This window comes from Engraulis encrasicolus, chromosome 15 (genome assembly GCF_034702125.1).
Source record: "Engraulis encrasicolus isolate BLACKSEA-1 chromosome 15, IST_EnEncr_1.0, whole genome shotgun sequence".
NCBI lineage: Eukaryota > Metazoa > Chordata > Actinopteri > Clupeiformes > Engraulidae > Engraulis > Engraulis encrasicolus.
This window is the reverse complement of record NC_085871.1, coordinates 6,848,429-6,873,428: the sequence shown is the minus strand read 5'-3', so window position 1 is coordinate 6,873,428 and position 25,000 is coordinate 6,848,429. Positions and strand designations below refer to the sequence as shown.

At 44.9% G+C, this 25,000-nt stretch overlaps 1 protein-coding gene across 2 annotated transcripts in view; it reads left to right on the top strand.

Moving 5' to 3' along the window:
• The window catches only part of tafa5a (TAFA chemokine like family member 5a), a 90,516-nt gene that overhangs the window by 21,375 nt on the left and 44,141 nt on the right, over window positions 1-25,000 (top strand). The window contains exon 1 of one of the 2 annotated variants that reach the window (XM_063217865.1): window positions 8,561-8,651. The exons of the other annotated variant lie outside the window; for it this stretch is intronic. Coding sequence (XP_063073935.1) covers window positions 8,561-8,651 — 91 coding nt within the window. Of the gene's footprint in view, window positions 1-8,560; window positions 8,652-25,000 lie in introns of those variants that run through there. 2 annotated transcript variants of the gene reach the window in all.

Genomic DNA, 25,000 nt, shown 5'->3' with positions numbered 1-25,000 from the left:
CCCTCTCCTCTCCTCTCCTCTCCTCTGCCCTCTCCCCTTTTTCCTCTCCTCTCCTCTCCTCTCCTCTCCTCTCCTCTCCTCTCCTCTCTCCTCTCCTCTCCCTCTCCTTCCCTCCCTCCTCTCCCTCTCTCTCCTCTCCTCTCCTCTCCTCTCTCCTCTCCTCTCCTCTCCTCTCCTCTCCTCTCCTCTCCTTTTCTCTTTCCTTTCCTCTCCCCTCCTCTCCTCTCCTCTCTCCTCTCCTCTCAACCCTCTTCTCTCTCCACTCCTCTCCTCTCCTCTCCTCTCCTCTCCTCTCCTCTCCTCTCCTCTGCCCTGCCCTGAGCCTGTTGTCCGACACAGATGTGGTGTCCAGCCAGTGTAAAGAACGGTGTAGAGAAGAGTGGAGTAAGAGAGGTGAAGTCTGGTGGTCACACTCCTACGATTCGGAGACGCTTCGTGGGGGAGACTGGGGCTTGTGCGTGCGTGTGTGTGTTTGTGCGTGGGGGGGGGGTTGATGTGGGGTGGGGGAGTGGGGGGGGTCTGAGGAGCCACTTGCCAGGCACCCGTGATCCCAGCACAGATGGAGCCTCCGCAGAGCCGAGCTGAGCTCTGACGGCCGCAGATCTCCCTGCCAACCCGACCACACGACCAGGGGAGCCAGAATTTGCATACAAATGTCCTCTTTGAAAAAGGGGAACTTCACACATCAGCACATTTTTTTCCTCATACGGTTTTTATGGTCATTGCTCATAAATAAATAAAAACTGATACAATTGCATATAAGCATAAAGGGTAGCAGATGCCTATTTGAAGCAGAAAATCCTCCGTGTGTGCTCTGTATGTAAATATTTAGGGCACCCTAAAACATAAGGATCATCACCCTTGAACCAGTTTCAGTCCACTTAGGATTCAACAGCACGACTTATAGTCAAGCTCTGACCATCTCATGATGGAACCACTGTTTTTTGTTTTTTTTTCCCCACATGCATCCACCTTTGTCAACTGTTGGCCAGACATCAAAGGCAGCGTAGGAGGCATGGCCCAGACTTCAATTTCAGAGCTTGACACGAATGGTTTTCGACGGCGGTGAGGCGGCATTGATAGTAGACACGAGAGGCAAACATTTCTGTCCTTGGTCTACAGTGTGGGTATAGAGCACTGTGTGATTGTATGAATGAATGGAGGCTGATGCATGACCGGCGTGTGAGCTTCATGAATATGTTGTATATGTTGAATAGGGGTGTAAATAAATCACAGCCTCCATGACGATACGATTTGGTACCGATTTCTTAAGGCAGCGATTCAATTTTTCGATACGATTCAATTACATTTTTTCCAATTACTTTTCCACTTCTATGATGTTATGGAGCTAGGACATTGGTCAGGGGCCAGCGAGTCTGTTACTTTCGATACCACGATACGATATGATACGATTCTATTTGATTCGTAGGTCAGTCGTGGGAGAGATGCATCGATACCGATATTGATTATTTAAACCCCTAATGTTGAATATCCCCCCACCCCCACCCAACTGTATGAATACAGTCTGGTGCAGGACTTCATACGGGCCGCATATGGGCCTCCGCTCACACCCCCTCCCACCGCCCCGCCCTGCCCTGCCGGCCTGGCGCCTTACTGGGGAGAAATCACACTGACCTTGGAAGCACTTGGCAATTGCATAGCATGTTTGTGATGTGTGTGTGTGTGTGTGTGTGTGTGTGTGTGTGTGTGTGTGTGTGTGTGTGTGTGTGTGTGTGTGTGTGTGTGTGTGTGTGTGTGTGTGTGTGTGTGTGTGTGTGTGTGTGTGAGAGGCATACCCTGCCTAGTGGGGATCTTCACCCCTGCAGGAAGCAGGAAAGAGCCATCTAGCAGGGCACCAGAACCCTCTCCCAGCACCCCTCTTCCCCCAACCCACAGAAACACCATCTAGCAGGGTACCAGCACCCTCTCCCAGCACCCCTCTTCCCCCAACCCACAGAAACACCATCTAGCAGGTTACCAGCACCGCTCCCCCCACCCACCAGCCCTCTTCCCCCAACCCACAGAAACACCATCTAGCAGGGTACCAGCACCCCTCCCCCCACCAGCCCTCTTCCAGCACCCCCAACCACCCCTCTTCCCACCACCCCACTTCCCACAACACACAGACACACCATCTAGCAGAGTACCAGCTCTGCCCCCCACCCCACCGCTCCTCGTCCCCCAACACACAGACACACAAACACCCCTATTCAGGGCATCTCTTTCTCTCACACAGACTGGTAACATGCCATCACACTGTATTCTCACAGCACCGGTGGGCCTAATGAATGGCTTGCTAATGCCTGGGTGCATTTGTGGAGACTGCTGGCTGGATGTTATTCTTCTCACCCACATACAGTGCATACTACACCACAGGATTCAGCAGCACATAAAAATCGCCTCTTCAATGCCCATTTATAACCGTTTGTCAATTGCATGTACACGTACGTACATTCAAATTTCTACACCTATATGCTCTCTCTCTCTCTCTCTCTCTCTCTCTCTCTCTCTCTCTCTCTCTTTCTTTCTCTCTCTCTCTCTCTCTCTCTGTGTGTGTGTCTTTTATGTGATGTGTGTTTCTTTATGGTTGTTTTTATCTATTTTATACCCAATCGTAAGCTTTTCAAAGTTGTACTAAATTACGGAATCAACGGGTCGGACATGTGAAACACTCTACCCCACATTTGTTCCCATCTCACACGCCGGGTATGAATGGGTCTTTTAGAGCCTCACACAGCCATATTTCAGGAGGATGTTTTTTATTCTCTGAGGTTTATTCTCAGAGTTCTGATACACTTTTTTGAATCTTCCTTTGTTGATGGCTTATCAGCGGCTTTGCAGCGGCGATGTTGACAGCGCTAAACCTGACGGCCACATGTTTATTGAGTAATTGAAACTGAGAAAAGTGGCTGTGAATTCAATATGGCCTGTCAATCACGGCCAGGGGCTTGCCGTGGTGATACAGTTTACTGACAGCCCCTGTTGCCCTGTCAGACATTGCGGGGTGAAATTACAAATCAACAGCATGTTATCCAAGCCAGTCCAACCTCGCTGCCCTCAATCCTTCTTGGCAGAAATAGCTTCACAATTTCCAAACATTTTCTTTTTTTCCATCGTTGCTGTTGCAACAGCACAGAAGAGACACCTCCAGCCAGGTCAGGGTTTCCTATGAGTCACGGTGCTGTTGTTTTTTTAAAAACATATTTGGAGCCAGTGTCAGACCGCTTAATTTATTTTCAGGCACTGTGACACAAGACAATTTGGAGCCCTTTTAAATATTAATAACAAGACTAATATTGTCCTCATGGGACACCCTGTCAGTGATGCGACGTCCTTACAGTCGTGCCCTACTCCACAAACCCCCATCCTACTTTCCCTGATGCACCCTCCTGTGGTGAACCCTCAATGGTAGTTATGGGGCATGAGTTTTAATAGTTATTGCTCCCTGTCAGGCCCGCCGACAGGGGAGGAGGCAAAGCATATTGTCCCGGGCTCAGGGAACTGGGGGGCCCATAATTGGGTCGTCATTACATTGAATGTATTCGGTGAGGGGCCCTTTCAGATGACATTGTCCTGGGCCCAGCCAAAGCTGTCAGCGGCCCTGCTCCCTGATAGCTGCAGGACTTCATGCTGAAGCTCCTATCTCCCCTCCCAACATTGCCTTCCTTCCTACTCAGCCACACAGCGTTTTTTCCAGTGGCCCTCCCGTCTTTATCCGGCTCATTTTTAAAAGATATTACACGCCCCCCTCCCTCCCCATACATTATGTATCGGTATATAAATGAGGTATTTTGGAACTCTCGCAGGCTTCCTTATCTTCTCTCACATCAGACTATCATGTGCTCCTGCATGCGTGTCTCTCTCAGGAGGTAGAAATCTGAATGTGTTACACTTGGGTTGGGTTGGGTTGGGATTGAGGGGAGGGGGGCTTATGCGTCTTTATCACGGGAAGGCAGGGAGCCATCTTATCATGCAGATCAGTGAGTCCTCTTGTTTTCTTCCTCTGATTTGCATATTGATATTTTTTCCCGGTTTCTGTCTTCCTTAAATGTCTGCTCACCTTGTGCACAGTTTGCCTTCTCTTCTCCGCCACCGCTTGGTTGGCCGCCCTTGCCTTTCCAGTGGTAGGTGGAAGGGGGTAGGTGGTGGTGGGGTTGGGGGCTTTGTCGTTACCTCTTCACATTAGTATAGATTTTCTCCCCCTTTTCTAATCTCCTGCCTCACTGGCTTTGTCTGAGGGAGTCTATATATTTCCCATCTCCTACTGTCTTAGTGTGTTGCCATGTCTGTGCCTGCTATCCATATGGAGACTGCTTGGGACCTACAGACACAAGACAAGACCATCCGCAATGCACTCTGCCTGAGAAAACTAATCTAACACCATCTTAGCAGCTAGGCAGATATTATGTATGAGTAAGGAATACAGCAGCAAGCAAATAGATGCTACCATATTTCCACTTGGTGCTGTATATAGTTACATTGGGGCATGGTGAATATGTATTGCTATGTGTTGAATATACTGTATATCACCATCAATATCTACCACCCGTCAAATTTCCACGTTGTATTTATATGTACAGTTTTTTGCCCAATAAAATGAATACATTATTGTTTTAGTTCTTTTATAAAGAAACTAAACTAAGCTATATATGTTTTGAACTCTTCTAAAAAAACAAGAAACAAATAAAATGAAATGTATTCTTCAGTTCTTACTGTCTCTGTGAATGCTACCTCTTAAAGTTATGAAAGTTCCTAAAGCACTTTCAAATATGCTTTTTGCCTTGGGCAGTGGCCTATATCTACAGTTATGACTGTAAGTTGTGGTGATGAATCATGCTCGCTGTTACGCCCTGCATTGTAGTAAAGAAAACATAACAGAAGACAAATTTAAAAACCTAGAGAGTATTCACGGAATATGCAACGCATCCGAGCTCGAGGAACGTCCAGACCTATAGTCTTCAAAGCTTCTCTCTGATTGTTTAAGTAATCATATGCCTGATGATTACAGCTCAGTTTCCTGAAACCTATTTTGTTCCATATCACAATTTATCACCTTAAATATTATATTAGTGATATTTAGGCTACTTGTATTATTCTATTTTCATCTACTGACCTTTTATCTCTGCCAAAGCAGCCTACTAATACATTCCACCAGTAAACTATACATCTCCCTTGTTTTCCTCCATCTTTATTGCCATCTTGAAATATGCATCGAAACCTTTATTTATTTTTTAAAACATATTCTTGGCCATTTATAACACATTCTTGGCAATGTGCAAGCTATTTTTTTCCATCTAAATGTGTTGTTTACCTAGCAACAGGTTTACCAGAGGAGACTTCACTGCAGTGTGACTCATGTTCATTAGCTGCAAATTGAGTGTCATAATATTTGCATGACTCTTCTGCGAACTGTAAAATCAACTTGTCGGTTGATAGTTAGCCTACGAAAATGACTCAAAATGTTGACGTGCTTTGCTTTGGGTTTTGTAGGTGTGCTCTGCTATGGTTGTGGATGTCTTACGGTAATACTTGTTCTACATGCATATGTAAAAGATGACCCAACATTGGAGGTCTATAGTGAGTTGTGTGCAAGGTAAGCAGTCGCTGAGGAGTAGAGAGAGCAGTATTTTGTGTACACATGCAAGGGTCTGTCATCGCAGTGAAATGGTGTCTTGAGACCTGCCTTGCTCTACTTTGTGGTGATACTACTGACCTACCCCAATATTGTTTATTTTGAAGATTTCAGAAAAAAAAACTGTTGACTGTTGTAGACTCTCTGATACCAGAGGCCTTTTCTTAAGCTGTGCTTGACAAGCAAATGTAACTTTGAGTTGGCTGTCATACTAAAGCAGAAACGCCCTTGAAGAGGGATAGGCCTATGGAAATTGTATTTGCTTTGCGTGTCAATATTTTCATGAACATCATGTCCTCGCCTACACTTTGCTCATAGTAAGTCGTTGACCGGAACTTATTTATTCAGCAGAATTCATCTACATTGTGCATACAGTGCTGGTGGTGCTGCACATTGAACATTATTTAATCTGCAATATTTTATGCATAGAACTAACATATAGGCCATACTACATTACTAGAAAACCTCCTGAAAACCTCTCTGAACTACACAACACTAGCTGGTTTCCCTATTCTCACACTATCAGTGATTGGTATGGCCTACCTTGTTACATATTAATATCTTGGCATTCCACTTCGAATAGCCTACATAACCATGAGATGTCCATTGATTGCTCCTTAATCAATATATTCTTCAATGAAATCAATTATTTTTATTTGGTAATAGGCACACAACTGGGGGTGTTCTTTTTTTGACAATGTGTCATTATAATGCCAATATTATGACTTCATTGGTTTAGATTGCTGGTTACTTTGTGTATTCTGTGTCGACATAAAATGTGTTGCCTTGTACATCTCAGACATGATAGCCAGGACAGTGAGTGATCTCATGACAGTTCCAGTGGCCTTTGGGACAGATATGATCCAAGACAGCACACCTTGTGCAGAAAAGAGACGACAGACTAAAAGTTTCACAGTTAGGGGACCACCAAGGTGTTTTGTGCCGTGTTTGTGCATACTGGGCAGCTGGCGTGTGACATTTTGGATTGTGGCGTTGTGCATGCATACAACAACAAAAGACAACGGGGCGGCTGAGGCTGCAGATATGTAAAGCATTTACCTGTCGATAGACAGATAAACAAGGCCGACTATACTTAATAGAAGCCCTATGTAGCACAATATTTAATGTTCGCCACGCACTCTCCTCCACCTTTAGTAGACAAGTGGTGGACAGGTCTCCGTTAATTGCTGTCATGTTGACTGATGGATCACATCGTGGAGGAGGGAGAGGGAGGAGGGAGGAGGCCCCGGCCCTGGTGTTTGCTCCGCTGCAGAGAAATGAATGAAACATGGACACCCCCCGTTGTTAACACTGGCCAGCGTCGATAATTGACAACAAATTCGCTGAACTGGCAAGAGCATCGGGACAACGGCAAAGTTTGTTGTTGTGCTAAAGGAGTTGAATTAATTGCCCATAAAATGCCTTCATGTGGATGTTTGGTTCAAGATGTTCACATTCATATCATTTTGGCAATAGAATAGATGAATGAAACATGTTATTTTGATATACAGTAGGCCTATGATATCAATCAATCAAAAATATTTAGGCCTACATAGCACATTACCATACATAAATAAATGTCATTCAATGTGCTTAAGAATAGAGAAAAGAGAAGAAAAATAAAATAACTAGATTGTATTATATGGTGTGTGTGTGTGTGTGTGTGTGTGTGTGTGTGTGTGTGTGTGTGTGTGTGTGTGTGTGTGTGTGTGTGTGTGTGTGTGTGTATTTATATTCAAATTCAAGTTTTTATTTGTAGGAGTATTGAAATTATCAAAGCATTGAAAACAGTAAAATATAACATTCATTTTCACAGCAACATTCTCTGTGTCTGTATCTCTAGCTCACTGATGTGAAATGACAAGTAGCCTACTCATGAAATAAATCAAGTCAGTCTGTTTCTGCAATACACAGCCGTCGCATAGCCTAATCACCGCACGCGTAAAAAGGAGGGTGATAATTTGCAACCACCGAACAGGAACAACTATAAACAATGAAGTCGGTTAACGGCAACGTTAATCTTATTACTGCCTTCCAGAGCTGCCCTTCACTCACACCCGCCTCCTCAGTAGCTCGAGGAGACATATTTTGGGGGAGGCGTGACGTCACCAGGAGAACGAAGAGAAAGTCGCGTCTCGAGCTGCGGCTGTTAAGAACAGGGGCAAGCCCGAGGATCCGACAGAGCCGCTGGCGGATAAACTGGCTCACCATTCATTTTCAACTTTACCGTAGGCGTGGAAAAATAACGCATAAAGACTTGACCTTGTGAGTTTTCCCGTGGTTTGTTGAGGCGAAGCTTTGGATGCATTTCGAAAACGCAAGGATTTTTCTGGCTTTTTTTCCTGAAGACATTTTAAGTATCTTCTTTCCCTTGGCGGTGACATGGAGAAACGCATCAAATAAATCAGTTTGAATGTTTGGCTTCTTATCGGAAACAATATATTTTTTATTATTACATACTATTGCTGTGAGAGCAGACGATATGGTGCTGCAACCAATCCCCTGATCATCACTCGAGTTCAGCATAGTACTGTGCATGGCACGACGAGTGCCCATCAACAGACCACATTCACTGGCTGCAGTTGAGGAAGGGTATGCTCCGACGCGAGTCGCCAAGTCTTGGGACGGAAAGTGAATCAGCCTAAATGTTTTTACTTGGGATCACAGGAATTTAGTCATCGCCCTTTTTTCCTCTGTGTATAGTTACACTGACTACCCAACAGGACCACTGAATTCTGTGCAGTGACTGTGTGGACTGGCGTATCCCAACCGCCCTCTCTTCACATTCACCGAAAAGGATTTTTCGTCTTTCTTCAACGGGGGCATTCTTTTGTGAATAAGTCGCCGCATGGGATCAAGAATGGAAGACTGGTTTTCTCTCTGAAGACCGCGGGCTCTGCTCTCCGGCTGTGTGACTTTCTCGCCAGAATGCAGCTTCTGAGAGTTGCGTGGGCTTTAGCGGGAGCGGCAGTTTGCTGTTTTGTCATTCTCTTAATCCACTCGCGCTTCTTGAAAGAAGGTAATGGGCTTTTACTTGCTCTGCAATAACACAACTCTTGTGTGTAGTGTATAGCGATGTGTCCGGGTCGTGCGTCACCTGTCGTTCCACGGTGGTAGTTTCTTGCCGCTTTTTTGCATGGACTCAAATCTTTATTTGATTAGCTTGTTGTACCAAGGTAACGCGTCACATGCGCCAGAGTGCGCAATCAACCTCCCTACTGTGCCTTATTGCAACGTCCCTCTCCTCAGCGCCAGGGCATATTGTGGAATATTACTAATTTGTTTAAATCAGTGGCATTCTGGTTGGTTGCTGGCAGCATCTATGCATTGCCTGCGGGTAATGTAGGTAAAAACAGCGATCGACTTGCCAATCTGCGGTGTTGCCCGATTTTTTTATTTTGCCAAATAATTTGAAATAAAAACACTTTCCTTTGTATTAGGTTATGCGGATGAGCAGTGTTGCCAGATATAGTGATTTATAGTTGCTTTCTTCAATAGATGGCACTAGAGTCTAGCTTAAGGGTAACGGAGGGGTCAAACTGTAATTATTTCCTCCCATTAAACACAACTCTTTCGATCTTTCCTTTGAAAACAAACAATTTGGAACTAACAAGACGTGTGATGCTTGTAGCTTTGACTTTGCCTTAAGAAAACAATGGATAGGATTTAAGCTTGATACAAATTTGACATCCATGGAAATATAATTATGGTTAGGCTACTTAGAACAGAGTGGACTGAATTTTTATTTCTTCAAATTTATTGGAAAGAATGGAAAGATATGTTGCCCAAACAGCTTTGAGGGCAACCGTAAAATATCAGCAAATATTATTTGTGAAATGATTAGTCCTCTGACTAAGGTTTGCTACTGCAGTATACAATCCTTGCACCCTCCTCACAAAGCTATTGTACGATATATCCTGTTTTTCTTCAGCTTATATTGGAAGTGTGTTTGTGCTTTGGGCTAAATAGAGGTGTGTGGCTTGTTTATTTATGGAGGAGACTGGAGGTTAGGAGGCTGTTGTAGTGTTGTTTTGTGGTGGAGGAAGCCCAGTGGTCCGTCTCCTATCTACCTTCTATGAAACATCTTAATGTTGAAACACAGGTCAACCTGTGGCAAGTGCTCTCTCTGCCCTCTGCCTCAGACCGATAGGGTAGCAGCTGAGACAGTTAACCTGGGATGGCAGCTGACAGAGAGACCTTTTCATATTCTCAACCCACTTGACACCTGTGTTGAGCCACGATGCCAACGACATGCTGGAAATAATCTAAGCGTTGTTGACAAACCAGTCCATGACTTTAAAAATGCATCATCAGATACGGTAAAAACAAGCTTTGTGAATTGTGCCTGGTTATCACCATTGTTCTGACATGGTGATATTTGCTAAAGCTTACAGGATTTGTTACTCCTTCACAGAGACACAGTATGTTCCGTGTGGGCCCCACCTTTACAGTATTTTCAAAGGTCACGAATGCACATACACAGGTGGACATGAATGTATGCACACGCACGCACGCACGCACGCGCGCGCACACACACACACACACACACACACACACACACACACACACACACACACACACACACAAAATAAATGTTAAATGTGTTTGTGTGTCAAGTTCACATCTGGTATTTGAATGGCTGATTTTAAATGTTATATTTTGGTAATCAGTTCCCTCTAGGCTTGCTTGCTTGTATTGCAGCATTTTAAATGTGTGGGAGAATGTTATAGGAAACTACTGTATATCTACATGCTTTAGTATTCCATACCAGTGCATTTATAGTGAAATAGTTTAGCAAAATGTCTGGCCACACACACACACACACACACACGCACACACGCGCGCGCGCACACACACACACACACACACACACACACACACACACACACACACACACACACACACACACACACACACACACACACACAGGTGAAGTGTAGAAGTAGGTAGCAAAATCAATTGATGCGCTTAGTGGCAGATAGGTCACAATACTCACACATTACAAACTGATACGGACGCTGAAGGTCAATTACAGAAAACCGGCATAACATAATTAATACATACTGTATCTGTAAATGGGGTTTCTCTTTCAGCCTTCTATGCAAGTATATGGTTTGGCTGGTGCTGTCTTGAAACTGCTGAAAATGTACAGTATGGTGTGTCATCCACTGTACGCATAGGGCCACAGTTTTAGCAACACACAGAATTATCTGCTTCTTATCATTATCATCAATATGTAAACTAGAGGGGTCAGAAACTCAACTTGGAGGGCCATTCGGGGGTCACTAGAATTACTCCACAAAAATATTACAGTGCCCTAAAATATTTTGCAAGAAGAAGTGATGCCATCCTCATCACCAATACAGTAGTCATGCATTGATGTCCCTTGAACTGATCTTCTGAATGTGGACATTTCTTTCTGGATGTGAGCGGAAGGCCTATCCTTGTGAACTGCATGGACTCTTTGGACATGACCTTCCAATCTGAACATGAAAGGGGTTCTTCAGAGCAGGCTTCTCTTGCCAACCGCTTGCTGCCAGGTACCTGGTAGTACTTCCTCTCACACCACTGAGATGCGTTTGGCATGAGGGAGGAAAGCAGTTGGCTTGGACATCAGAAACTCTGGACCTGTGCTTTTGACTTTCTGAAGCTAATGGTTGGAGAAGCGCTTGTCATGCAGATATGTGCTCCCAGGAAAAGGCAAAAAACGATCTAATTGAACATCCTGGAGAGCTTTGGGTATGTTTTTGGGTATGTTTTGTGAGTATGTTTTGAAGTCTGCAAACATGGCATCAAATTCCTCCTGTGGGTTCATAATTGTGTCAGCACATTTTCAACACTTTATCATGTGCCCACACTCACCAACAAGGGCATTGGATGCTGTGGAATGAAATGGCAGCTGGTTTGTGTGAGAGAGCTGGGCTTTCCATAAAACAAGTTTAGGGGAGAATGCCCTGACTATGATCGGTTTCCCATGGCCTTGTAGCTTCTTGATCAGTACTTACTGCTCTTTTGTCAACAAGAAAAGCAAAACTTCCTCAATCGAGCAAACAAACTACAGGGAGCTACAGTATAGCACGTCTGTGAAGATTCTCAATCATCTAGATCATGTTATTCAAAGAGTGTAAGCAACTGAAGACATCCTGCTGCTTACAGTTCAACCACTATGAACGTATATCAGCATCTTCATATTCTGCTCATACTCGATCTTAGTAAGAGTATGTTTATTAGCATTTTTCTGACAGCTCAGACATGTGCTATCAAACCATAAGGCTGATGTGCCTAAACTACCCGTCTTTTCTTTTCAGACAGAAACATGCACTTATTATGAACGTGCCTTCCTTGACTTTTTAACCATAGAAATCATTGCACTCTCAGTGTTGGCAGCTTTGACTTTGAGGAGCTGCTTCATTGTCTTGTGTTCGCTCTATTGAGTCTTGATATTTTTGATATTTGGCAATCCAGTTATCTTGCGTACCTCCTTGTTTAAAAAAAAAAAATCCTCAGCATAGTAGCTTGGTAATGACATCTGGTGTTATGCTGCTTGTACTGTATACACAGCAACTTTCTCACATACTGTAGGACTGCTCCTGTGCTTGTCAGAAAATATTTTGTCTCTTACCTCACTCCTGAAATTACCTGTGCTTGAAAACATAACCTTTACCGTAGCCTTTGGGGCCGGAAAACCCATGACCTTTATAGTTGGTTAGTCCCTCCAACCCCCCCTGTAAGTTTGCTCTCTCAAAAAGGAAGCTGCAGAGTTACTGATCGCAGGCTTGGAAAGCTCAGGAGGGCCATCTAAAGGAGGTGTTTGTTTGAGTCGGCGAGATACTGATTGCCTATTTGTGGCTAATGTGCTGGTAAGCTGTTGTGCGATTGTAGAGAGATTTGGTCATGGGGCTTGCAGATGGTGTGCTTAATTCATCAGAACAAGCATCTCTCTCTCTCTCTCTCTCTCTCTCTCTCTCTCTCTTCTCTGGAGACACATACACCTGCAGAATGCCGGGATTTGGCAAGTTTGCCCTTCAGTGCTGCTCCAGGGCTGGAGTGATATAAAGAGACCGTACTGCCGTTGCGATAATACACCCCTGCAAAATGGCTATTACAGATGCAAAATGGTATTACTGGGGTGTTAAATCCTTTATTTTCTGTCCACCTCCCAGCTACCTGTAGAGACAAAGCACTCACATCAAGGACTACTGGAGAAGAGCTCAAAGGCGCTCAATGGATGCTCTTGCATGTGGAGTGTGTACTAAAGTGGGTAGAGGTTTTTTTTTAAGCCTGTTGGTGGTTCATGCTGGTGATCGATGCCTCTGCCATTTCTTGAAATCCTTTAAAGGGAATTATTTACAGTGGCTATATCTCGTGCTCTGTGGATTTTATGTTTTAAGCGGTCCCTGGTTACATTGTGCTCACACTGTGAAGCTTGTGAACGCATGTACAGTATGTACATACATGTAAATGTATTCACACAGTGTGTTAGAGTTGTGGGAAGGATTAGTATCAGGGTTGTGTATGTAGGCCTACAACCGTATACTGTATTACTGAATAGCACTACATAGATACACTGTGAAAGAGACCTTTAAAATAATGTGTTAGGTTTATGTGGTTTGTATGGGGAACACGGCCGCGAACTCGACTCATCCCAGAGGTTAGAGACTGGAGGGTCATTTGTCTAATCGGCTGTCCGAGAGTGGGAGGACACTCTTCTCATATCAGCATTTTCCACCGGGGGCGGATACCAGGCACTGGCCTTGCCGCATTGGCAAGATATCAATCATTACAATTTAAAAGGTTGCCGTTCAATTTCTCATAAATAAGGTAGATCATGTTGTGGTCAAATCGCTCACACGAGTGAATCTCTACTTTTTTCTTTCTTTAAAAAATAAAATGACAATCTTAGCACATAACTTTTCATGCAGGTTACATTTCAAATGCCTGTATAGCGAGTGCTTTAGCTTTTTCTTCCACTTCTTCTTCTAGGATTCAAGTGGCACAAGTGCAACATGATTTTGTGCCCTCTGGGATCTTAGATCCATGTGGCTTTTTCATGAGATTTAAAGGAGCGCTATCACATTTCATTTTAAAAAGACCTTCTTTGCATGTTTGCATGAAGGGTATTCTTACTCTGGTGATTTACTGAGATTATTACAACACCTATGGTTTTACTATATACATCCTGCTCTGCTACCCCCTTTAGCCCTATGGGCCCCTGGGCCTGTGCCTGGTTGGCCTTTTCATTAATTTGTCCCCGCTTACACACAAAAAAATTAGCTTTGTAGCTCTGTAAGCTAGTTATGTTCCAGTGCTGTTTACAGTATCTATTTTGTATGTGGCCCTACAGTGCACACCGCAGTCACCTTACAGTGGGTTTGAAGATCATTCTTTGTAGAGGAAGAACAGCATAACCTTGATGTAGTTGATTGTCCCACTAAAAAAAGTTTTCGTGCCTCCACATCAGGGTTTTTAGAAACAGTAAACTTCATATTATCAGGGCCACAGCTCTCCGCAATGAGGTACATGTCTCTTTTAGAGGGAGGCATAATAGGGCCACTATCGATCACAGCCTGGTCTTAGCCAACCCTCGCTCCTTCGCTCTCTCTCTCTCTCCTTCCCCACGACAAAAGGCTTATTCCTGAAGTTATTTGGTGGAGGATCATTATTTTCCTTGGTGGAGCAACCCCCTAGAAAAACAACATCCACTTTTGGCCCGAGCTCCTCCACAACAACATGATTGTTATCCTTATTTTCAATTGAAAGGGAATTAAAGGCAATGGCATTTAATGAATGCCTTATAAAACTGAGTGTCACATACCCTTAGTGTCACATCCCTGAATAAATTGCATGCTGGCCACAATTTAATCCCGAATCCTGAAAACCCTGTGCGGTGTGGTGTGGTGTGATGTGGTGTGATGCGATGGAGAAGATGGTTCTTTCTTGAGAGGGGGGATAGGGGGAAAAAAAGAAATGAAAAAAGGCAATAAACCTTTTTCTGTGACACGTATTCATTTGCTTTGTAATTTCATTGCGATTATAATGGCGGCGAGATGCTGTTGTCCCATGGACATTAGTCATGGAAAGGAAAAGCGACAAATCTTTAGTGCACGATGAAAGGCTCATATGGCCCCGTAATCAGCCCCCTTTCCAACAAATAAGTGCAGAATGAAATGAGATTCCACAGCCGTTTCGCCATGCCTACAAGATAATCATGTTCCATGTAATTCTTCCATCTGAAAACCATGTTAATGTAGAAATAGCCAAAGTGACACCATTTCCTGGTCACACTGAAGGAGAGACGGAGTGACGAGACGAGGCTCCCCGGAAATCAGGTTACTGTATTCTGCCGCTTAAGCAAAGAGGATAAGAAATTCACCTGGAATATTGTTAATGTCATGCAGCCTTTAGTTTGGGAGATACTTATCCATCAATCCATTTTCACTGAGAAGGGGGCCTCGTTTTCTGTGGCTTTAGCAGGTAAAGCATGCCATTCTGGTGTCTGATTGGGAATAATCAGTGGAGATAGTGAGAACAAGAGGGAAAGTGAGTATTTTACAGGCCTGCCTGTAGATCGCTATGGGCCACCAGAGAGATGACAATGCACCTTTCCTTCCTTATTTGGCTTAAAGCCCTATCCGCCAATTAAGTAATTGCTGTTTGGATTAGTTGTGCCTTTTAGTGATGGGAAAAATGGGTTTTGTGCGGTGATGACTGTTCACAGTACCAGGGTTGTTCATTTCTAATTTAGGGGAAGTGTGCATATTAGCACGGAGCGTTTTAAACCTTAGTACATTATGACAAGGAGAGTAATGTCGGAGTGATGTAATGGCTTGTTTCTTGAATATTTCATCACCTTATACCAGAGATTCCTCTTGCTTGATGTGCCGTGCTCATAGTGCGTGATGCAGTCAGGACAGCTAATAACCACTCTTGATGGTCGCATGAGTCAAAACCTTTCCAATGGTCACCCCCAGATGTTATAATATTTTATTCATGGTATGTCTTTGGGTGTATATAATTTACATGGCATTGAGTGCATTAAGAGGCAGCTTGTTCATATAGCCCTGGACCTCTTCATCTTCTTGACGCCATTTAGACTGTCCCCATGGCCATGCATGCTGACCACAGACATCATAACTACGTAGGGCCGTCACTATTAGAATAAAATAAAATGAAATAAAATAAAATAAATAAAAATCACATCAGAACGTGGGGCTATCTGTGTCGCTACAGCTCAGGCAAAAAAGGCGAACTTTATATTTTAATAATGATATTTATACAGCAAATGAAATATGCCAGGCTTGCAAATTCGCCGCTGCTGAACTGACAATAAATTATACCTTGTGTGCTCCACACACGAGCCCAAGGATATCACACCCCAATGAGATGAAAGGAACAGGGGCTTGTGGGATCCAGAAGCGCAAAAATGCCCTTGCTTAAATCAAATGGGAGAGGGAAACAATCGCATGTAGGTCCTGTCAGGCCGATTTACTTCAAGCATATATTATTCTCCGCGCCAGCTCAGTGCCATGCAATGAGGTCAGCCAGTAAACACATATACCTTTACCTGCTGTAAGCCTTGTGCATCCATGTTTGCCTGCTCCACCTGTCCAACTTAAATCCTCATTCATGTATATCATACTACACAGGCTACACAAGGGCACGCAGACTTGTTTACAAAGGCACACACGGCATTGTCACGTACACACGAAACAAATACGCACAAACACTTTGAAACACCCGAATACACCACCCACAACCCCCCCCCAGCTACCCCACCATCATCACTCATTGCCAACCCCCCCCCCCAACCCCCACCCTCTTTGGACAACACACCTAATACTTCAAAGTAGAAATACCCTATGATTTTTTTTTCAGACAAAGCTGGAAAAAACGAGACGTGCTCAATGTCCTCAGCATAGCTCAGCAAGTACAGCAGCCCTATGTCATCCTGCATAAGCATATCACATTACCATAGCCAAGACTGTTTTTTCAGTGCTCTCACATTTCCTATACAAGATGCTTAGAGAGCAGCCACCCTATATCCTCGCCCCATCTGTCCATCCTCCACCAATCAGCACTGACCGCACGGACCTCGGATGAGCCTTGCCAGCTAGCGCTTTGCGTTACATGATGGATTCAAAGTCATGCATGGCAGACGAAATGTCATCTCAGAAAGAATGTACAAGAAAATAAGACATGGAACAAACTGCTGTCATTCATTCCTTTAGTGTCAAGTCATAGTGACTCCAGTCTCCCCCTCCTTACTGTTCAAGACAGTGATGGAGGTGGTGGTCAGGGAAGCTGACAAGGGGGGACAAAGGACTCAGTTGTCCCGGGCCCAGGGAAAGAGGGGGCCCAGAATTTAGTCCACATTGCGATGTATGTATTGGTTGGGGGGTCCTTTCAAATGACTTTTTCCCAGGCCTGGTAAAAGCTGTCAGCAGCCCTGTTGGTGGTGGTCCAATGTCCAGATTGACGCTGCCTACACCACATGACCGCGTAAAGAGAGGGCCTCGCTAATGGACTGCGATAGGCAACCAAGTGAAGCCTTTCTTGAGACGTGTGTGCACGTACCGCACCGTGTGCTGGAGGCTAAATTGCTAACGCTAATTGATAGACTCGGAGAGCCCATTGCTGAAGTGCTGTTGCGTGTGAAAAGTTAAAGAGGTACTGTTGGGTTGGTGGTGGAGGGTTCTGTCAAGAGGACGTAATTAAGTAATTGGCAGGAGTGGACACACATGGGTTCATTGCCTTTTGTGTGAGGCTTCACTTTCCCCCCCATCAGCACCGATGACCGCTTGGCAAGCCAAACTGATGGGCTGATCTCGGGGCTTGTAAGAGCAAATTAACGGAGAAGTCACCACCAGGGTTGCCAGATGAGGCTGATGATTTCCAGCCCAAAAAATGCTCAAAACCCGCCTGGAAGCACTAAATCCTGCGCAATTCTATTGATTTCTATGGGCAAAAATTGGGCGATTTTTCCTTCAAAATCCATTTTCCCGCACACGGCCATCCTAAGCAGCCCAATTGGGCGGGAAACCGCCCAATCTGGCAACACTGGCAGTCACCACTGTGGACAAAGACATGGTCGAGAGGGCACAGGTGCCAAAGGCATGACTAATATAAAACACTGATTTGCAAGTCCTGATACTAAAAGCACGATTAGACAGAAATGATATAATCATCTTTCTTTGACTCTCTGTGCAACTTTTTTTGTCTTTTTCTTTTCATTCTTTTCTCATTTCTGAAGAATATGCAGAGTTTTTTCTTTCAAACATAGCCCCTTTTTGGAAGGTTGCCATGGTGATAGATTCTCTTGTGGGAAAAAATGAAGTTGGCTGTGTGTGTGTGTGTGTGTGTGTGTGTGTGTGTGTGTGTGTGTGTGTGTGTGTGTGTGTGTGTGTGTGTGTGTGCGCGTGTGTGTGCGTGTGTGTGTGCATGTGTATGTGTGTAGAAGTATGTGTCTGTGTGATGTGTATGGTACATGTGAACTTGTGTATGTGTGTGCTATGTGGATGTGCATGTGTTGAGATGTACCCACAAAAAATGAGCATGTGATTGTTTGCTGGTGGTGGGGAAGGGTGTGTGTGTGTTTGTTGGGGAGAGTGTGTGTGTGTGTGTGTGTGTGTGTGTGTGTGTGTGTGTGTGTGTGTGTGTGTGTGTGTGTGTGTGTGTGTGTGTGTGTGTGTGTGTGTGTGTGCGCGTGTGTGTGTGCGCGTGTGTGTGTGCGCGTGTGTGTGTGCGCGTGTGTGCGCGCGCGCGCCTGCGTGTGTGTGTGTGTGTGTGTGTGTGTGTGTGCGTTTGGTGGGGAGAGGGGTTGTAAATGAGGAAAACAATTGGCTGAGGCAAAAGCCCATGTGGGGGAGTCGTAGGACACAGCGTCTCTCTGAGGTATTCAGACGCAGACTGGGCTGTAATATCTCATGCCATGGCTGGGCTGCTGCCTGCCTGCCTGCCTGCCTGCCTGCCTGCCTGCCTGCCTGCCTGCCTGCCTGCCTGCCTGCCTGCCTGCCTGCCTGCCTGGTATATGGCCTGCCTTTCTGCCTACCTGTCTCCATGCCTGCCTGCCCGCCTCCCTGCCTGCCCACCTTCCTGCCTGCCTGCCCGCCTTCCTGCCTGTCTCCCTGCCTGCCTGCCTTCCTGCCTGTCTCCCTGCCTGCCTGCCTTCCTGCCTGTCTGTCTCCCTGCCTGCCTGCCTGTCTGTCTCCCTGCCTGTCTGCCTGCCTGCCTGTCTGTCTGTCTCCCTGCCTGCCTGCCTACCTGCTCGCCTACCTGCCTGCCTGCCTGCCTGCCTGCCTGCCTCGCCTCCCCTCAGTAGAGGACACGCGGGCGGGGTGTGTGTGTGTTACATGTGAAAACAGCCCCTTAATTACTAGTCCTCCATGGCCACGGTAATAATAACAGCCACTTATTTGTGGACTCAGGCTTATAAGAGTGGCTAAATAATTACCTGGGCCCCTTTTGTTTACTTGTGTAGCCGCCGCCGCTGCCGCCCGCGGTTTGGCCACACGCACAAACACTGACGTGCCAAGCCATCTCTGGCCTTTATGCCGAGTGGTTGGTTGGTTGGCATGCAATTAAACTGACGAAATAGCGACTGATTAAAGGACGCCTGAGCATGCGTGTGGTGTGTGTGGTGGAAAGAAAAGAACACGCAGGACATGTTGTGAAGGTGAGTGGGCAGTAGGGTGTCAACAGGGCGAAGGGAGGTATGTGTGTCATTGTGAGGTGTGTGTGTGTGTGTGCGTGTGTGTGTGTGTGTGTGTGTGTGTGTGTGTGTGTGTGTGTGTGTGTGTGCGTGTGTTTGCATGTGTGCATGTCTTGTGTCTGCCCACACAGTACAAGCATGCGCGCGCGTGTGTGTTTGTGTGTGTGTGTGCGCGCGCGAATGGGGGGGGGGGTGTAGAAAGAGAAAATAGGGTTGTAGAGTACATGCAAGACTGTAGACAGAGGCGATGGCTAGAAGGCTAAAGCAAGACTGCCATACAGCAAACAGTAATGAGCATAGACAGAGGAAGAGAGAGGGAGCAACTTGGAAAAAAAAGCAGGAAGGAAAAGGAGAGAGAGAGACAGAGAGAGATGGACGGATGGAAGAGAGAGAAAATGAAAGGGGGGGAAGGAGAGGAGGGCAGTGAAATAAAAAAGGGGAAAGCAAAGAGGAAGTACGGTAGAGAAAGAATGAGAAAGAATGAGAGAGAGAGAGAGAGAGAGAGAGAGAGAGAGAGAGAGAGGGAGATGGATGAGAGAAAGAGATTCAAAGGGGGAGACGGAGAAGGAGGGAAATAGAGAAAGAGAACATGAAAGAGAGAGAGAGAGGGAAGAAAGGAGCCCGGCTGAGATTCCCCCGGCTAAGCGTGGAAATACAGATAAGCATGTTTCCTCTCTTCCTCCTCGTAAGAGGGGTCTGCACCACGGCTGGCGACGCCAGGCGGATACCAATTACATCAAGCCAACCGCTGCCTTAGCTCCACTTGCTGGAATGCATCATCTGGGCTTGTCGACTTGTCGACAACCTATTTACGAACTTTCCAATAATTTCCCAACGCTGCTTTGCAAAACACACGGCGTACACGGCGCACACACCCATACATAACAACCCTCCCCCCCCTCCATCAACACACACCCAGAGCTTCTACGTATACGCACAACACATTTAATATGAAGATTGAACTTTAGTCTGGCGCAAAATGATGGGTGACCGTCATCTGCTAATAGCGGGCTGCTGATAATAGTTTTGGTGTCAAAGGAAATGCATAATTTATCATTTATGCCGTGCGGCTGCAGTGAGTGCCTCACCTCCATTAGAGCGGATTGCTTGTCTGGGCTTAATGTCATTTACAAGCTTTATTACGTATGGTATGCACACTTTGCATCAGGCGAAAAGCGGGAGCATTGCATTGTATTAAATACAAAAAAACAACAAACAGGGTGTTTCTTTTTTTCACTTGCTTCTCGTTGCGTGTTCTCTCTTCTCATCCTCTCTTGCCGAAACAAAATGTAATCACTTTAGATAAATCTGCTTTGCTGAAAAAAAAATCAAGACAAAGACGACTTGCCACTGTAGTTATGCAGAAGATGACATTCATCAGAGCATTTTCACCCAGGAATGACAGGTCCTGAATAACAATGCGGGGAGTAGCATGCTAAAGTGGCATTGAAATCAGAGGCAGAGAGAGCTGTGTCACCTTCAGTTTGACAAGCTCGCTTGTATTAATTTTTTGTTTGTTGGGTGTTTTATAGAGAGGGGTTCATGTCATTTCAGTTTTTTTTTCTGTTTGGAGACAGACGATTGACAGGAAGCCACTCAAGCCTCCTTCGTGACAACATGCATGTGACACTCAAAGTGCTCCTCTTGACACCTTTGAAATATTTAGTGTGGTGGTGGCGTGATATTCAAGTCATTGTTCAATATACACAGTGCTCTCCTGCTGTTGTGGTTCACCTTTTGTATTCCCACGCCATTGCAAAATGTTTGCTATGCACATACAATAACATATACATGCTTTATCACTACGCCTGCTAAGGAAAAGTTCAACTACTATTTATGTTGACTAGCTTATCAATAAATGGAGTAAACCCATAAATAATTCAATGATGTATGCATTGTGTGAAGGGCATAAGAGGGGTATTTTAGAGCTTAATATATGAAATACAATACTTTCTATGTGGTTGCTAGTGTGCCAAACCAAAATGTAACATGTGTAGTTATGTCTGGCACTACACTATTCAGAAAACTGAGGGTTGTGTCTGGTACATGGGAAGAGTAGACAAATTAAGTCATTCCATTTCGTTGTGGGTGGGATCAAACAGTTGTGGTTTAAACTGCCTGTGCATGCTATGACCCAATCAGAGTAATGGTGACTGTTATAGGAACTCCTTAATACATAACGAGACCACGACAATTAGATCAGGTTTACAATTGGCTTTCGCGAAAGGAGAGAGATTGAGAAGCCTGGAAAACGTGTTCCTAGCATGGCATCCTTGGTCTCTCTGTCTCTCCTTCCACAGAGGCCGTCTTTAATGGGAAGCGCACCAAAGAAGAATAAACATACAAGGTCATAGTTCAGCTAAGTGGTAGTTCTTGTCTGGGACAACTTTGGAGAGATGTCTCCTCCTGGTACAGATGTCACATAATTCACAGCAAGAGCTCATATCACACAGGGACAGAGTTTAACCAGACAGAGTTTAACCAGAAACACAGAAAGCAAAAGTCCTAACTACAGGTTATAATTTTATTACAGTGACTCACCTGTCCTAAGCGACTTACCCTCCCTGGGGATTCAAGCGGGGGGAAATGCACGTTGTGGTTGGAGGACAGGTTTGCCATCCTTCTGTGTCAATGATGCAGCCCTATACCAGCTCGCATGCAAACACATTATTGATGCTAGGTGGGTTTGTGTAGTTCACCAGGCCATATGGCTGCTATATTATGCATGATGACATGTCACTGAGTTTCGAGAATGTAGTCCAACAATGACAATAGATGGGGTGGATCAGTGTATGTACAACATCTTTTTAGGGGCTATTAAGCCTTTCTTTATCCCCCGTTGCATGTATGAAAAGAGCATTTTCCCATTCATAATGAATTGATAGTGGTGGTAAGTATTCACAAAAAAGGTAGGCTAACAGTGAATGGGCAACATACATTCTGGAAACAAACTACTAAATATATTACACAGTGCACCTTTAAGGTTTGTGTTGGAACGCCTTAATCAGCATGGGTGAAGGGAATATAATCACCTTAACTACAAAGCACTCAAGAAATATTGGATTGAAAGCACTTCAAAACTCCGAGTGCTATATTTTATGCATACATACATTATGCTGCTAGCACTGCATTCCAATCTCTTGCTCTACATTCAGAGTAAGAAGTAAAGTAAAGATCCTCCTAATTACCCCAAATGCAGAGAAGACTAGAATGTTCGATGTGTCATGATAACTATTAGCCATCCTCAAAAGAGAACGCGAGTAAGGCCAATGCAAGGCGCTTATACAGTGCAGAGCATTTCATGGGGTGTGCAATTCTTTTTTTAGATTGCCTTGAAAAGTGTGTCCAAGCCTTGACAAAAGTGCATTCCCATACATTTTCGAAAACGCTCTCTTCCTCCCCTTCTCCCTCTCTCTGTTGCTATCTTGTTTAGTGTTTCTAGTGCTGTAGTGTAGCCTGAAGATCCTCCACATGTTTATCTGTGTAGCGTGCCGTGCGTATGTGAGAGGAGGGGAGAGGAGCATGCAGCGAGGGCCCCTCTTATCACACACCCCTGTCTCACAAACAGCCAGCGTATGGGAGGAGATGAGATGATGCTCGCTCTGTCTCTCTCTTTCTGTCTCTCTCTTTCTGTCTCTCTCTCTCTCTCTCTCTCTCTCTCTCTCTCTCTCTCTCTCTCTCTCTCTCTCTCTCTCTCTCTCTCCCTGACTCACAGTCAGTGTATGGAAAGAGATGAGCTGATGCTCTCTCTATCCCTCTCTGACAAACAGCTAGTGTTTGGGAGGAATTGAGATGGTACTCTTCCCCTCTCTTTACTCATCTCTCTCTGTCTGAGTTTAACTCTCCCTTTCTCTGTCCTTCTCTTAATTCTTCTGCCTTTCTCTACCTATCCTCCCCCCCCCTCTCTCTCTCTCTCTCTCTCTCTCTCTCTCTCTCTCTCTCTCTCTCTCTCTCTCTCTCTCTCTCACCCCTAACTGTTTGTCTGACCCTCCTCTTTCTTCCAACAACCTCTCTACCCATCTACCCCTGCTTCTCTCCCCCTCCCTCTACTCTCTCTACCTCCCTCTTTTTCCTTCTCTCTCATCTACCCCCTCTTTTCCTCCCTTTCCTGCTCCCTGCCCGCCCCGAATCTCTGTGTCTCTCTTCCCTATCTCTCTCCGTCCCGCCCTGCTTCTCCCCCTCCCTCTCTCCTCTCTCTTTCTTCCTCTCTCTTGGATTGTAAGTGAAGGATGATTTGTTTGTAAGATGACGCACAGATGTTTAAATAAACAAGTGTTGTATCTCTTACCCTCCACCCCCTCTCAGCATGCATGGTCATGAACACTCGTAAAACATGCATCACATATATTATGATAGTCAAAGGCATTCATTAAGACAGCCTCTTTGGTGTTTCCTGTTGGAAGCGAAGTCAACTCTACATGTAATTTTTTGTCAAAGACATTCATTAAGACAGTTTTCTTAGGTTTTTCCTCTGAGAAACGATGTCAGCCTCCGATTTTTGAAGAGGGATTGAATGTATTTTTTTTTAGTTTGTCTTATTGCCCTGACATTTCCTGTTGAAGAGAGCACATTTTAAAAACAGTACTTCAACTGCATTTTCTTAGATGAAGCACTTGCAGGAAGATCAATGTATCTTCATATCATTTCCTGCCCAAATGTTGTGTAGTCTGTAAGTGTGTTTCTTTAGTGCCTGAAAGGCAGGTTATCGCCTGCATTGTAATTATGTCCCTTGTAAACTCATAAATCTCTGCATCAACACTGCCACTTTGGCAACCTCATGCATATTCATGAAGGGGCTTTTCAATATTCATGAGCAAATGTCTGACCAAACTCTGGCGGAACCATAATAGTGAAATATAACCAGCAGTTTTTTTCCCCACAGACGCTTGGCTTGCTTGCAATTAGTGCTTTTTGAAAGTCCTTTGCTCTCTGGACATCACACAATAACCTAGCAGGTGGGAGATGAAACACTAATAGTGGGACATGACGGTGGACAACAAACCTGGAGGTAAAGAGAGCAGGGAAAAAAACACTCAAAAACACAGATGTGTCTTTTACGTAAAACCCCAGTGGTCACATAAGATAGGAGAGGCCTCGTACAGGAGCTCGTGCATGTGTAGGCTCTGCGTGACCAACATGTATCACACAGCACACAAGCCTTTCGAATTACCACTGGACTCAGATTGTTAGGGCTAAGTGCCCTATAAAAGCCCCCTTTAAAAACATTACTTACCTCATTATACAAAGAGCTCCTTCAGATGTTGTTCATTTACTTATATATTTATTTATTTGTGTGGCTATTTGAAGAAGATATATACGTATCTGGGAGAGATTTCTGGGAGTCACAATGAGTGCACTTACATGTAGTATACATACATACATGAGTATTCAGATTGCAAACGGAATATAGTCAATACTCTTTTGAAAACGTGGGCCAGGTCGGATTATCCATACGGGACAGGGGCACCAACCATTTACAGCCAGTTAGGGGGCATCGCATGACACACATTTTACAGATATTGTTCATAAAGGGGCACCTATGAGGTGATAGTGCCCCGGGCACCGCAGTGTCTTAATACGGTCCTGGTTGCGGAGTATGTTTGCTTTATATATTTCTTAATTTGTGTGGCTTACTTCAAGGAGATATGTACCCATCCATG